A 15,490-nucleotide genomic window follows, 5' to 3' on the forward strand; every position below is an offset into this window, starting at 1 on the left:
CTTGAAGTATTCATCAATGGTCTTACGTTTATCCTTCCTTTTGCCGCTACTTTTCGTAGAAGGTTGGTCCTTTTTTTGGTCTAGTAGTCGTAGACTTCACTTTAGATTTAGTTTTAAACAGTTTCCCTAGTTTCTATTATTTCTCAATGTCAAAAAGCGGGAGACAGTGGACACCCTGATACTGTCTTGCAGTCGGCCCTTAACAGGGTGTCCGCTGCCTCCCGGAATGAGGCCCTTGCCATCAACCCAAAGAAGTCTACTAATGAGAGGCCATCTGTAGTTCTAACGTACCATCCTCAGATGTGTCGGATCAAGACTGTCATTCGGAAACATTACCGCCTTCTACAACTGGACCCCGACACGAGCAATATCTTTACTGAACCTCCAAGATTTAGCTACCATCGTGATAATAACACGTGTTCTCTCCTCGTCTCTAGCTCGTTTCCGGCCCAAGATTCTCGCGTGACTGATGAGGGTACTAAAGGATGCAATCGTCCCCGGTGCAACACTCGCGCGTTTGTGTCGTTTGACCTTACCGTCCGTGGTGCAAGGCGTGATTTCACCATCAAGGGGTCTTTCAGCTGCACGACTGCCAATCTAATCTACGCTCTCAGCTCCAAAGTTTGCGATATTCTTTACATTGGTGAGACTCAGAGGTGGCTCGCTGATCGATTCGGAGAACATCTCAACGTCATCCCTGATCACTTTAACAACACGCATAACATCAATGACGTCTCCATTCGCGTCTTGCGTGCAACTAATTTATCCACCAAGCCGAGACGTACTGTAGAAAGTCGTCTAATTTTTAATTTGGGTACTGAGTTTCCCTCAGGATTAAATGATAAGTTGGTTTTTAAGTAGTTCGTTTTCATATTTGGTGTTTCGCGTGCGGTCATCCCGGTGGCGTGTTTTTCCCGCTAGCGTTCGAAATTGTTACGTTTTCGTCTCTTTCGATCGGCAGTGGTTTTTTGGTCGCTGGTTTGGAGTTTTGTTTGCAAGCATTTGAAGTTTTTTTTGTCTCCCCCTTTTTGGTATTTGCCTTCCCCCTTCAGTTTTTCCCCGTTCCCCCTTTTTTTACATCAAACTTATTGTGAACATCCTCCTTTTTAGTTGGTTTATTTTTGTGTGTCGCGTGGTCATTTTCGCGTTTTTCTTGTCGCGTGTTTTTATTTTCTCGCGTCACTTGTTTTAATTTTTAAATCATTCCGTTAGTTAGTCTTAACTTGTACCTTAACCTTGAAGGCCTATCGGCCGAAGTACCGCGTATCGGTTTAACTTAATAAATAAATATATTTTTGTTTCCCCAAACGTTGGTCTTTTTTACCTCTTCAACCGTGTATATTTAAGAAAGCTCTTCAGAATTCTTCTAACATAAACACACAAACTTTGTCTATTATTTAAGTTTAAGATGAAACATTCTTTGTGGGAATCCATAACTTTTACGCGCCAAAAAAAGGTTTATATGATCCAAATACAGGCAGGCGCGGATCTAGGATCTGCCAAAGAGGAGGGGGGGGGGGCGATACATCTTATATGTGAAAAGAGAAATGAAGTTTTTATTTCATTAAACTTTTTTTAATACACAAGATATTTCATACATGCGATCAGTAACCGAGTTCCATTCTTCTTAGTTTTCTTTGTGCAAAAATCTTTGCTATTTCATCCGGATCAAGCCCTATCTCGTTATGAATGTTCGCCAACGCCAAACTATTCAACCTATTTTGACCCATTGTTGAACGTAAATAGGTTTTCAGTCCACGCAAGACCTGTTGAAAATGGCCTTTCGGGGGTTGCAGTTGAAACTGGAATTGTTGCTAAAATCTGTAGCAATGTTTTAATATTCGGCAGATATTCTTTACACTCCGCTATTGCTAGAAGAGCTGTTGAAGGTTTGTGTTCAACATCTTTCCATTTTGCGTTCCACAAAAATATCTCCCAATTCGAGCTCTGAGGGGAGAGCTGAAAGATCGGAGTTATACATGTATATTTGAGAAGCTTCTACAATTTCGTTTATCGGATAACGGCCGATATTGGCAGGAATTAAAGATTACAATGGTAAGAGCTGCTGAAATCTATTACTGAATCTTGAATCAAGAAATCTAAAAACGTATTAAACAAAGACAATCGAAAATATTGTTCCTTCGAATTAGTTTACTCGATTTTGTTGTCTTCTTGTATGTCTAGGTACTTTCATTTCAACTTTGACGCTGTCACAGCTTTTCTTTGCTTCGTGGAAGATTAATTCAAAAGATCCTACATTAGAATTTCTCATTTCCTTCAAAGATTTTAGTACATCCTTAACCATTGAGTATGCATTCGGCAAATCCAAATTAGATGCTTGTAGCATGCAAATTAAAGTCAGTGTGATACTGATACATCACACTAAATTTTTTAAACCAACAATAAATGCAGGTTGCTAAAGCAAAGCTTACAGCTTTACTAGATACATCGGAATCCCTAGAACTAGATAGTTCATCAAGCACTTCCAAGATAAAAGGATACAGTTCGTTGAATACAATTAACGACGAATCATGCCGTTCAAGCCAACTTGTTGCACAATAAGGCTTTGGTTTTTCTTTTCGTGGTTTTGAATCTGACGAACTTTGAATAGCATGTTTTAACATATCTACCCTTTTTGCCCAACTGTACCAATAGTATTAAAGATCGAAGATCCGGTAGTACTTGTAATTGATATGAAATCAATGAAGTCTTCTCTTATAACCATTTTTGATAAATCAACAAAACGTAAGGAAATAGAAAGCTGTTCAGTTTTTCAAGTATCCGTTGTTTCATCATCTAACAAAGTGAAGTATTTAGCTTCTTTAACTCTTTGAATGAGTTGATTCTTGACGAAATATCCAATGGATCCAATAATTTCGTTTTGAATAGTTTTACTTATCATGATTGAATTCCTCGGGGATTTTTCAAGGTGGTGTTTTAAAACGAGATCAACTGAATCAATTCTAAACCCAAGCAGCCCTCTGAATATTCCCGGATTCCCAATAGTGGCATCTTCATTAAATGTCCTCTCAATGGCAATGGTTTTTTGCTTAAAATATAATAGTTTTAATTATTGAAACAAGTTTCATCTTATTATCTTCAATAATCTGATGATTCCTGCGGTCTAGAATAACATCAATTCTTTCCTTTGTGGGGTTCTTTTACGTGGCTAAGAAGTATCCAACTTTTTGAAAAATAAAAAATACCTACCTATAATAGTTTTTAATCGAAGCGATATTAGAAGTTATAGCCAGCCGCCAATTTAAATTATATTAAAATTAAATTTACTACATCATCTACATGCTTGTTACAACTTGACAGGTAAAGTGTAGATCGTTTCACCCTTTTTACCCCCAGATTAGTTGGAAATTTCCTTGAACGGTAGGCTGCCCAAGGCCCGTAGAGCGTAGAGTGACCTAGGCCAGACTGAAATTCGCGATTCAAAATTCAAACACTAACGCCATCTGTCAGAGAGTTATATAATTTTTTCTATCTACCAACCATTTTGCTGTTTATTACGAATTAAATTAATTAAATCGTAAAATTTAGCACGAACTAAAGTAAGTGTTAAATCGAAATTAACCGTATCTAATTATCTAGGAGCAACAAACACAGCACCCTAGCTAATTATGTACGTTTTCTCGAAAGACGAAGGTAAAGTTTCTAAGTTTCTTACGGCCGATACTAGATGCCGCTATGCAATTGAGAAAATGGTAGTTAGAGTGACGGTAGGGTCTACTTTATCGGTAACATAATGTGGGTCTTGATCCTATAAGGATAGCTTGACCAAACAGAAAACATTTTACAGTACCGTTGCTGTAGTTCTTGAAACAATTTTAGCCGAAACAGATTTTTAACTTTAAATGGAAACATTTTATAAAGTTACGTTTATTAAGATTTACAATATTTTTTATAAAAAAAATGATAGTTTTAACACGTCACAAAATGTTATTATAATCTCGGCGGAGCACAATAAACTTCGTTGTCGGTAATGGTAATGTTGGCCAACTGCAGATATCGGCACCTGAGAATTTTGGCCCCTGCTTTGGGTTGCCTGTCCCTCGTGAAGATGCCTTTGCGGTTACCCATCACCCTGGTCGTCTCTGTTACCGGAAACAGCGGAAGGTTAATGAACACACGGAGACATTAAATTTTTCCACTCACTCTGAACAGTCATAAAATCGGCGAAATTCCAGATCATTTCACCCACCAAGAATCCCTCCTTGCGTAGTTCGTCGAAGGCCAAGTGGTGTTGCATTATCAATTCACTCTGGTAGTCCTCGGAAAACATCAGAGATGGACCCTGTTAAGGAAATTAACGTACAGAATTCCTCGCTCGTTTCTGGCTTTGACAATATTTAGTTTAGCTCGCGATCATGAGATTTTATTTTCATGGTAACCTTTTCAATAGCACAAGGATTATAAGAATTTTCTATTTTGCTTCCATTTATTTTTGTATGAAACACGGTCTCATTTAGATATTAATAATAATAATAATAATAATAATAATAATAATAATAATAATAATCAGCTATGCTAATACCCAAGGCACCACCTTAGGCCCAAGTTATCTAGCGACTTATAATGCCTTTAAACAGGTGGCCGAGTTACAATGAGTAGGTGGTGACAAGCCCTTCATGAAACGCGAGCCAACAGCTCTCTACACTAACTATTACCGTTAACCTAGACAAGTTTTTATGGGAAGGGGAAACCGAAGCACTCGGGGGGAAACCCCTTTAACCAGTGAGGAGATAACTTGCAAACTCAACGCAGAAGGAGTAGTTCCGAGTTTTCACCCAGTTCCACAAGTTGGGATCAAGCCCGGCTCCTCTTGCTATTAGAAATAAGAGTTGCGTTTCTTTTTAAAATTTGAGAATTAGACACGTTTTGTGTGGCATTTATCAGACCGAGCGTGGCTGCTCGACCAAGCAAGATAATATTTTAGATGTAGACATTTTGAAAAAGAAGATGTCGCTATTGCCCTATCGTCGTACGTTCATTTTCTTCTCGCATGGACAACGCCGTTACCATGGGCCCCTATGGTAGACCTTTGCTTATTAGGACCTTATGATAGGCTTATGATATTATCTATCCAAATGAGAGACATACTAATGAGTGGTTACGTTACGTTTGGTAATAGAAAGTGTAGGCCCGTGGGGCCGCGTGGCATGAAGGGCTTGACATTACCCTCTTACGTATTGTAACCAGGACACCTAAATTAAAGGCATTAAAAGTGGCTAACTGACTTGGGTCTAAGGTGGTGGCTGGCTGATTTTTATTATTATTATTGTCATTATTATCAAAGTGTGCAAGTTACTATACTTGCCAATGTTAATGATTTACTGAATGCTGCTATCGTGATAGAGCACATAGAAGGCTAGGCTAGGATGGACGATGCAGCCTTTTTCTAGTTTGTTTTTTTCGTGTTTTATATTAAAACGTCGATAGATGGCGGTAGAGTTTTCGTCGAGTGCCAAAGAAATCGATAAGCCTGCTCACCTTCTCCAGTGCTTACTTAGTTCTCGAAGTTTTCAAAAGGGGTCATTGTTTCTACTTTTGAACTTCATTCCCGCCCCAATGAATGCCCTCCCATTCGATTTCAAAAACGATTACATTGACGCACTTTTGTTAATTATGTCACTTTTGTTATTATTAAGATATATGTTTCATTTTTATATCCCAAATGGATACTTATCTCGAACGAGATGTATTATATACTTCTTTTAAAACGTACGGCGTGAAAACCAGCAACGGCGCCAGCTCCATATTCGCTAATGAGGATGGGCTTCTTGTACGTCATGTACGACTCGACCATCTCGTCCGTCAACCTGGAGACGATGGCTTCAGTGTAACCGGACTCTTGATACCAACCGTAGTAACGGTTCCTCATTACAACATCCATAAACTGACCCTGCAAAATCATGTACTTACTTTTAAACAAAAGTAAAAATAACAAAAGAAACGTTGGGAAAACTACGTGGCAGGAACCGCTCAAACGTCACAATGATACTTAAGCTACATAGCTTTGGCACAGGCCGGGATTGGCCTAGAAGTCCAGGAAAAGTAAAAATAACAAAAGAAACGTTGGGAAAACTACGTGGCAGAAGCCGCTTAAACGTCACAATGACACTGAAGCTACATAGCTTTGGCACAGGCCAGGATTAGCACCAACCAAGGATACTTGGGGTACCATGCCTCTTGAACCTTTAGCAGAGCTGGCAATATAGAGTTGATGTGGCGAAATTGAGAATCAACCGCAAGAACACCCCGCGATTTTCCTATTCCGGGCCGCCTTTATACATTTACAGTAAATCCCCTGGGCTAACAGTCATGAGAAGATATTTTGGGTACCCCTTCAATGTTTTAGAAACTCTTTTCATTTCAGAAACTATAAATATTACTAAAACGTCGTGTCCTCAGGCTGTTTATATCGAAAATAGACGAAAGGCTACGGACGGGGGCATTTACTAAAAATATCGCCCTAGGGCTGTAGCCCTACCTAGACCAATTGTATAAAAACAACATATTTTACTAAAAAGACGCACCCATTGGCTGTAGCCCTACCTAGCCCAATTGCAAAAAAAACTATAAATTTTACTAAAAAGACGTGCCCTAGGGCTGTAGCCCTACCTAGCCCAATTGTAAAAATCGATAAATTTTACTAAAATGACGCGCCCTAGGGCTCTAGCCCTACCTAGCCCAATTGTAAAAAAAACTATAAATTTTACTAAAAAGACGCACCCGTGGGCTGTAGCCCTACCTAGCCCAATTTCAAAAATCGATAAATTTTACTAAAATGACGCGCCCTAGGGCTCTAGCCCTACCTAGCCCAATTGTAAAAAAAAAAACTATAAATTTTACTAAAAAGTCGGTTCCTTAGGTGGTTTATATCGATAATAGTCGAAAGCCTACGAACGAGGGCATTGGGCATGTAATAAAAATAATTGCTTAACAAAATCAGCTGAAACCCAGACTCAATTGTTACTTCTGTAATTCATCCCTTGCCGAACAGCAAATTATATATATATATATATGCACAGAGTACAGGACATGGTTCATACTGAACAGTTTGATCCTAAATTTAGTTTAGGCTGCCAGTTATTAAAAATAGACTAACATTGTAAGAGGTAAACGAAATTATATGATCGCCTTAGCGAACTTGTTTTTACTTCCACTTAACTTGAAAGGAGGGAGACGGAACCCAACAAATTAACTCGGGCGGGCCTTGCAGAGGTATCCTGAGGCCCGGGGCAAACTTACTCGCGGGGGCCCCTTCGAATTGCCCCCCCCCCCTTGAGCCCTAAAAACTTACATTTGAATTAAATCCTGATATTTTGGTGCAGTTTGAGCAAAAACTTCCAGGTAGTTTACCCAGCCTCTTTTAGTTAACTATTTTATTTACCGCCTTGTCGATGTTATACCAAGCATTCAAGGCGGCCGATACGGGACGAGTTGGATCCAAGGATTTCGTGTGTGCCACTATCGTCCTAAATATTAAGAATAGTGAAAATATTAACACCATTCGAATCGAGGGGCTAACCGATTTAGAAATCTTGTGTACAAGAATGAAAAAAATCCAAATAAATATTTCTGGATTCTAGAAATCCACAAGAATCATTGGAAATATGAGAAATCTACAAGGATAATTGGGTATATGAGAAATCCACAAGGATAATTGGGTATATGAGAAATCCACAATAAATATTGGAATTATGAAAAATCCACAATAAATATTGGAAATATGAAAAATCCACAATAAATATTGGAAATATGAAAAATCCACAATAAATATTGGAATTATGAAAAATCCGCAATAAATATTGGAAATATGAAAAATCCACAACAAATATTGGAAATATGAAAAATCCACAATAAATATTGGAAATATGAAAAATCCGCAATAAATATTGGAAATATGAGAAATCCGCAATAAATATTGGAAATATGAGAAATCCGCAATAAATATTGGAAATATGAGAGATCCACAATAAATATTGGAAAGACGAATGTTTCTGATTAAGTTGGGCCTAAGGTGGTGCCTCGGGTATTAGACTAGCTGATTATTATTATTCTTACGAATTATAGTAAATAAGAAAAATCCTGATAAACATTTGAAGTCTCGGGAAGTCCCTACAAATATTATAAATATCGATAAGCATTTTGAACATTTCCGGAAATCCAGAAATCCACAAGAGTTATTGGAAATGTTGAGAAATATCGGAAAATCAAGAAATACATTGGAAATATTTGGAAACCATAAATCAGATGTACATTTTTCCCAAGTGGCTAGACCCTCGATTTGAACCCTTTGGTCTCGAAATGGACTAAACCTACTTGAAGTATTTTTCGGCTTTAGGATGCGCCGACTTGGGTTCATTGGCGACTGACCACATAACGACTGAAGGCCTGTTCTTGTCCCGTTGGATCAATTCCTCCATCATTTGCATATGCAAAGACAGCATGTTCTTATCGAATTTGCTAAAACGAAGATCATCAGAATGGCCTGTTACGCTTTAGATAATTTAGAACAACTGGGGTTACTTCAACCCGGCAGCGGGACATTCGTCGATGACCACTATTCCTTGCTCGTCTGCCATGTCCATCATCTCTTCGGAATAGGGGTAATGACTGGTCCTGAAGCTGTTGGCGCCCAGCCACTTGATTAAGTTAAAGTCCTTCACCATAATAGGCAAATCCAAACCCTTCCCTCGAATCTGTTTTGGAAATATATTAAACCATAAACTAGAAGACAACCCTCAGATTTGACTTATTTTTACATTGGCATCTTCGTGTTTTCCGAAGCCAGTGAAGTAGAATGGTTCTCCATTGATCAAAAACTCGGTGTCGGTTACGTTCACAGTTCGAATTCCGAACTTTTGATAGTAGGTGTCGGTCCCACCGAACGAGTGTATTTCCACCTGAAATTCATCGAATTTTGCTTAAAAACTATATTACCTAGAAATGTGAAATTTTCAAGATGTACACTACCGGGGAAGGTCGTTGTTGTTTCTAAATTTCAGCAAAACCGTGACACCTTTCACGGGTTTGAATTTTTTTTTGACGCTAGGTGGTAGATGAAAACTGTCAATGAACATGTTGTAGAGCATACTCGAAAATCATAAACGAAATTAGTTTGGTCGGAATAGGTCAATTTGTCACTGAGATATTAGGTCATGGAAAATAACAAGTTGGTAGTTGGTGGGTTGCGCCAGATAATTATTGCAGCGTTTCGACTTGTAACTCCAGTATCGCGCACGAACGTGTATAGCAGCAGATGGTGGATTTATTGAACCTCATTTAGTATGGTACATTTGTAAATTTTGTAACACTTTAGAAAATAGTTTTTTTTATCACAAAATTAATTACCAATATAAAAAAAGTTTAGCAGTCATACAAACGTTTATTACAATTTAATTAGTTGTGAAAAGGCTTAGGCCACCTATTACCAACTTGTTATTTTTCATAACCTAATATCATAGAAACCAATTTCATTTATGGTTTCGAGTATGCTCTACAACTTGTTCATTGTCAGATTTCGTCTACCATCTAGCGTTAAAAAAATAAAAATTCTAAAACCGTGAAACAACGACCTTCCCCGATAATGTACATCCTGAAAATTTCACATTTCTAGGTAATATAGTTATTGAGCAAAATGCCTGGTGCGATCAAATTAGAACACCCTGTATACATCGTATCCATCCCACGTTACGTTATTCGCTTGAAATATTTGCCTTAACGTGTTTTAGTCCAAATGTAAAAATTACACTACTACTTGTTTATAAAATATATTTTCACGATGTCATAGTTTTAGAAAGTTACAATAATGATAAAATTCACCTCCACATAAGATTAGCAGCATAGGGGATCAATACTTTTCTCGAAAGAGATACGTTGTATACTTCTGACCTCACTAAACTATAGATCGATTTACAATTTTTGACGGACAAAGACGACTTTAAAGGGATAAAATTAATCTGAGGTAACGTGGTGATGGCGTTATTTGTTAGTAGATGGTGCTCTGAGACTGATAGCAACATGACGTCATAATTTTGATTTTCAACGATTGGTTGAAAGTTTTCAGTTTTTAGTGGACAACGGTTTTGTCGAGATTTAAAATACAAAATTATCTTCTCTGATTGGATAATTTAAATTTGTATTATAGTGCGATCTATGGTGGAGAGTGTTAACTACTGTTAAAATTAATTGTTAATTTAAATTACAAAAATTATATATTTTTAATAAGAATTTAAAGTACTATAATTTAGTAATTAGTTAACAACTTTTTAAAAAAGTTTATTTTTCATAAACTTTATAGTGTCGCCATCTACCTCAAACATTATTAAATAGGAAGGTACCTCGGGTGGATTTCGCCCCATTTTGCATATTTCCCTGTAGGCAATATGTGAATGCGTCTATAGTTACTTTTAAGGTGTAAAGGTAGCCAGGGTCTGGACTGGTGGTATAGGGCCACCAGAGATTCGGTTCCACGATGACGAACTTTCCGGAGCAGGCTTTTTGAAAGGCCATGACTTTCCTCTCCCGATCGGTCACCGAGACCACACACTCCACTTCCATGGACAGACGCTGCATCAGGTTTTTGAATTGGCCAGTACCATCGTATTCGACGTCGAAGTTAACGATGCCTAACACACGATGGTTTTATTCGAAATAGCGGGAAATTAAATAAGTGTACACTTGGAATGTGTAAGGCTCCATCATTGCCGCTCCTCGAATTCACCCGGAGAAATGGGCGAGGCTTATGGGCTAACCCTGTTAATTTTTTGTAACTTTTTCTGCCATTAGATGGGGTACGGACTTCCTCAGTATCGCGCTGTATTGCGTAGAATAAAACTCAAATACATTATCTCTAACCAGAGGTAAGTAAGAACCGAGGGGTAAGACACTCTGCGAACTCGGTGTACGCTGCCGTACCTTTGACAGTGCTAAATGGAACTTGCGAACTCTTGAAAATATGTACCTTTAACAGTGCTAAATAATTTATTTATTTTAATAATAATAATCAGCTAGGCTAATACCCAAGGCACCACCCTAGGCCTAAGTCATCGAGTGACTTTTAAAGCCTTTTTAATTCGGGTGGCCGGGTTACAATGCGTAGGAGGGTGGTGGCAAGCCCTGCAAGCCACGCGAGCCAACAGCTCCCTACACTAACTATTACCGTTAACCTCAACAAGTTTTTATGGAAGGGGAAACCGAAGATCTCGGGGGAAAACCCCTTAAACCAGTGGGGAGAGAACTTGCAAACTCAACGCAGAAGGAGTTGTTCCGAGTTTTTACCACAAACTCGGTGTACAGATTAACTGAGACAGTCTTACCCCTCGGTAAGAACCTGCCTCAGAATAAGAAAATTTAAAAAATAAGACGTGTTTAGTGTGAAATTGTTATAAATAATATAAAAACCGAATCTAAAAGGCTCTAAAAGTATCAAGAACAAGGGCTAAAGTGTGATTTAAAACGTCTATTTTATATAAATTTCCTTTTAAAATAATAAGGGGTCTAAATTAAAACAAAGCCCATCGATTTAACTTAAACGGCATTATCATAACAAATGGGTTTAAAAATTGTCAAAACAATTTAGGGTTTTGAGTTGGTTCGACAAGCTTAAGATTCTTTTCAACCATAACTAGACGGTTAATCAAAAATGGCTCTGTACCATTGCGCGAATGAAAATCCCGGCAGTGGGGGTTCCGAAGTGGTATTTATCATGTGATAAATAGTGTGGTAAATAATGTTAAATAATATATTTCCATGAATTATTTACCTACATTAACAATAAAGTTTACGATATTCTAAAGTAAATATATTCCTTTTTCAAATGATTTTCTTGATTTTAACATATTATTATGCAATATAAACCAATATTTTCCATTATTTACCACTATTTACCATTATTGTTATTTTTGGAATGACCTCAGTATTCCTTAGAAATTCCAAGTGTCTGCGTATATTTAACATGTATACTAATAATAGATGATCGGAGTAACAGAGGTTGCGTAGTACCTTACCATTTCCGTTTTCCAATCCAGTAGTGATGTCGATATCTTTAATGTAGAAAGTGTTGGTACTGTAAATCGTGACGCTACGATGAATGCCAGCGTAGTTGAAGAAGTCGAAGTTCACCGTGTATGTGTAGAAATTGGGAGGGTACCTATTAAAGAAAATATCATCAAAAGAACGCGTCGACTTCAGAATGATTGGATTAAGCACTTTTCAGTGTCGTTGAAGTATTTGACAGTTCCTTGAGGTATGGTGTCCGGCGTCAGGGTGTTGTTGACCGCTACCGTCACCCTGTTTAGGGCACCCGGTTTCAGGCTCAGTTGCTGAACTTCAACTTCGAAGGGTAGGTGACCTCCAACGTGCGTCACGGCCAATATACCATTGAAATACTGATGGTAGAGAAAATTGGTAACTTGACTAGAGCTTGTAGAAAAGTCTAACCTTACCACTTGAGCGTAATACTGAACACTGCCAAATCTAAGGATAATGCGATTGCCTCTCCAGGAATCGGGCGCGTAAAACTCCTTCTCGTACCAGACCCAACCGATGAAATCTCTCAAGCTTCTGTCTTGCGTGATATCGTTGAAACTCGATGGTACCGGCATCGGGATCACGGACCCCGACTAAAATAGATTAAGGATATCATCCGTTTCAAACAAGAAGAATAAATACCAATACGACAAGATAAAATAAAAGCCAGAACGTACTTATGTATTAAAGAACCTTAAAGCTAGTATGAATTCGTCGGGTCAAAGATAATGACTTAAAAAACGTTGGCGCGCATTTTTCTAATTGGAACCATTCCCCTACCCCTAATGGTTCTCGAGAAAAAAATTTAATGACCCTGAACTAAAGGTCCTCCTAATTGGCAAATTTCGAATTTAAAAATATTTTATGTATAGAATCTTAATTATACAAAATTCATACTACAAAACCTTTTACTGGCAGATCAGGGATTTGAACCGGGGTCATTCAATAACAAGAGCATCATAGTTTTCCGACCTCCAGATGGCGATGCATGCAGATTTTAGGGCGTGGCCTTTCTGAAATTCTGAGTATGAAAGCAGAAGGCAATCATATGTTCAAGCTTCTAAGGGACCAGAATTGGTTGTTAATAATACCACGATGGTTTATTTTTACTTTATTTTACACTGACGTCAAAAATAACGCCACCCGATATGTAATGTCCTCCGCTCGCTTTTTTTTTAAATTTGAGGCCAAGGCTTAGGGACTCTTTAAATGCTTTCAAAATGAAAACTAAGGCTTACTTTTTTCAAAATAATTACAAATAATTGAAAAAAAAACGTAAAATACCTATAAATACTTATTTCGTCTGTATTCGCGACCGAAACGAGTCAAGGTTGCGCCTAAGATCTAAGATAACAGGCTTCAAAAGTCGCTTGATGACTTAGGCCTAAGGTGGTGCCTTGGGTATTAGCCTAGCTGATTATTATTATTATTATACTCAGCTACAAATTAAAAATGGTAAAGAACGTTTTTTTCTTTAAAGGGGAGCGGCCAAGCTTTTCCTTACCAAAAGATTAACAAGACGTTCAATATACTAACACACGTACCTTTTTTGTGTTGAAAAAATAGCTTTTTACCCAAAAAGTTGAAACGAAAAATAACGCCAAGTGCTTGGGTTTGAATTTTCGCCGCCATCTTAGGGGCTGCCGCCAGCGCCCCTAACCCCGTATGAGCGATTTGCAAACTATCCTAACTTTCAAAATCGCGCAATTTAGGCTTACATTTCTTATAACTGGAACGCGCCGCGCGTGCAAAACAAATTTTTCGCGTCTTCAGCAGCGCGCGCTTTTACGTTGTTTTTCTGTCTCACCGACTTCTCACCAGGTGCCGCGGCGGACGCGCGCTTTTCGATTTCCCGAAATTTCTTTATTATAAATTAACCACTCAATATTTTTTGATTCGGTTTTCGCCATAAATTTTAGTTGTTAATGGGCTATAGGGTTATCTAACTGGTTAAAGCTTGACCGTTCCCCTTTAATAAACTTATCAAAATATAAGCTAAAGATGCAAAAATTACATTAAAATGCAAGTATGATTATTTATGAAGTCAAATTTACGAATAACGATGAGGAAAAACTAATAGCATTTGCTTTAGCCGCTAACTATCTAGGTTTCAATGGTGAACCAAAGGGGGCGTAGCGATAGCTTTCGGTCTAGAATATTTAAATGTAGTTTACATTTACGGCAACAGTTTGAAGTATAAGAATAAAATAAAACAAAAGATATTCAAAGTATAAAATGTTTTTATTTTCGTCACGAGCTAAACCTTTTTAGTAATTTATTTTTGAGCGCTCCCAAATGTCCTCAGAACACAACCACTTTATATATTTAAAAAATATTTTAGATTTCGTAAATTGATATGGATATAACAAGATCTCTTGGGCGACCCTATTTCGATGGCACCCGGGGTCAATTGCCCCTTTGCCCCTCCCTTAATACGGCCCTGTTTAAGGTGGCCGGGTTATACTGCGTGGCATGGTGGTTACAAGTCCTTAATGCCAACAGCCCCCTTACACTCACTATTACCGTTAACCTCCAAAGGTTTTTATGGAAAGGGGAAACCGGAGAACTCGTGGGAAAACATCTTTAACCATACGGTTGCACCTAAGGGTTTAAATTAGGACAGGTATTTTTAATACCAATTTAGCAACTTGAATATCAGCAAAGGTTCGGTTCAGTTAAAATCGATAATAATTTGTTTTTTTTTCTTGGTCATATATTGCTAGTCATACTTACGCTTATAATGTTACTTACGATACACAGTGGCGCATTAACCAATAGACGAAGTACGCTTAAGCCTAGGGCGCCAAGAGGCTAGCCTAATAAACATTTTGTATAGTGGGGTCCACTTCAATGATTACTAGGACACCCTCGTATGATTAAATCGTGATTAGATTAAAAAATAAATCTAATGTACAAAGATTAAACTGATTAAATTTTTGATCATGATTATTAGGACACCCTGTAACAAAGGGGTCTGCCCCTCGGGTTCGAATGCCCTTATAAATGCTCGGGTGTTAGTTAATTCCTCTATTGACGATTGCTAAATAGAAAATGCATCACTGACCTGTCTCAATGGCCTTTCGAACCATTTTTCCCTGAAGCCCACGTCCTGGTCGTCGACTGGCGAAGCCCTAAAGTCCCAAATTCCATCCAACGATTTCGTTTGCCGCGATTCGGAATCTCGCGGATAAAGAATGGCCAAAGCAGACGCCACGAAACCCAACAAGGAAACCAACGCTAACAAGTGCCTCATCGTTTAGAATAAATAGACTTAATCGCCGTTTCTCGTTCGACTCGCGTCTGTCGAATTTTATTTTTTCTCTTAATTTCAATTACTGGACAATAGACATACTTTGGCGAAGCTCCAAAACAAAGATTACGTAAATGAATCTCTATGTAGGTTAGAAACTAAACTCTGTGGAAATAAAAATTATATTTGCGGAAA

At 38.1% G+C, this 15,490-nt stretch overlaps 1 protein-coding gene across 1 annotated transcript; it reads right to left on the minus strand.

The window, feature by feature from the left end:
* Positions 1 to 3,846: 3,846 nt before the first annotated feature.
* Positions 3,847 to 15,479, minus strand: LOC149934414 (beta-glucuronidase-like). The gene is made up of 12 exons (XM_090153894.1): positions 15,110 to 15,479; positions 12,462 to 12,638; positions 12,226 to 12,404; positions 12,024 to 12,166; positions 10,423 to 10,643; positions 8,778 to 8,918; positions 8,542 to 8,714; positions 8,335 to 8,478; positions 7,403 to 7,487; positions 5,735 to 5,911; positions 4,165 to 4,303; positions 3,847 to 4,103 (listed from the first exon to the last, which is right to left on the minus strand). Exons 1-12 carry the CDS (start codon positions 15,296 to 15,298, stop codon positions 3,952 to 3,954), a joined length of 1,920 nt encoding a protein of 639 aa, XP_090010020.1. The 5' UTR covers positions 15,299 to 15,479; the 3' UTR covers positions 3,847 to 3,951.
* Positions 15,480 to 15,490: the final 11 nt, after the last annotated feature.

Source organism: Leiobunum rupestre, chromosome 7 (genome assembly GCF_980474605.1).
Source record: "Leiobunum rupestre chromosome 7, qqLeiRupe1.1.hap1, whole genome shotgun sequence".
In the NCBI taxonomy this organism is placed as follows: domain Eukaryota; kingdom Metazoa; phylum Arthropoda; class Arachnida; order Opiliones; family Sclerosomatidae; genus Leiobunum; species Leiobunum rupestre.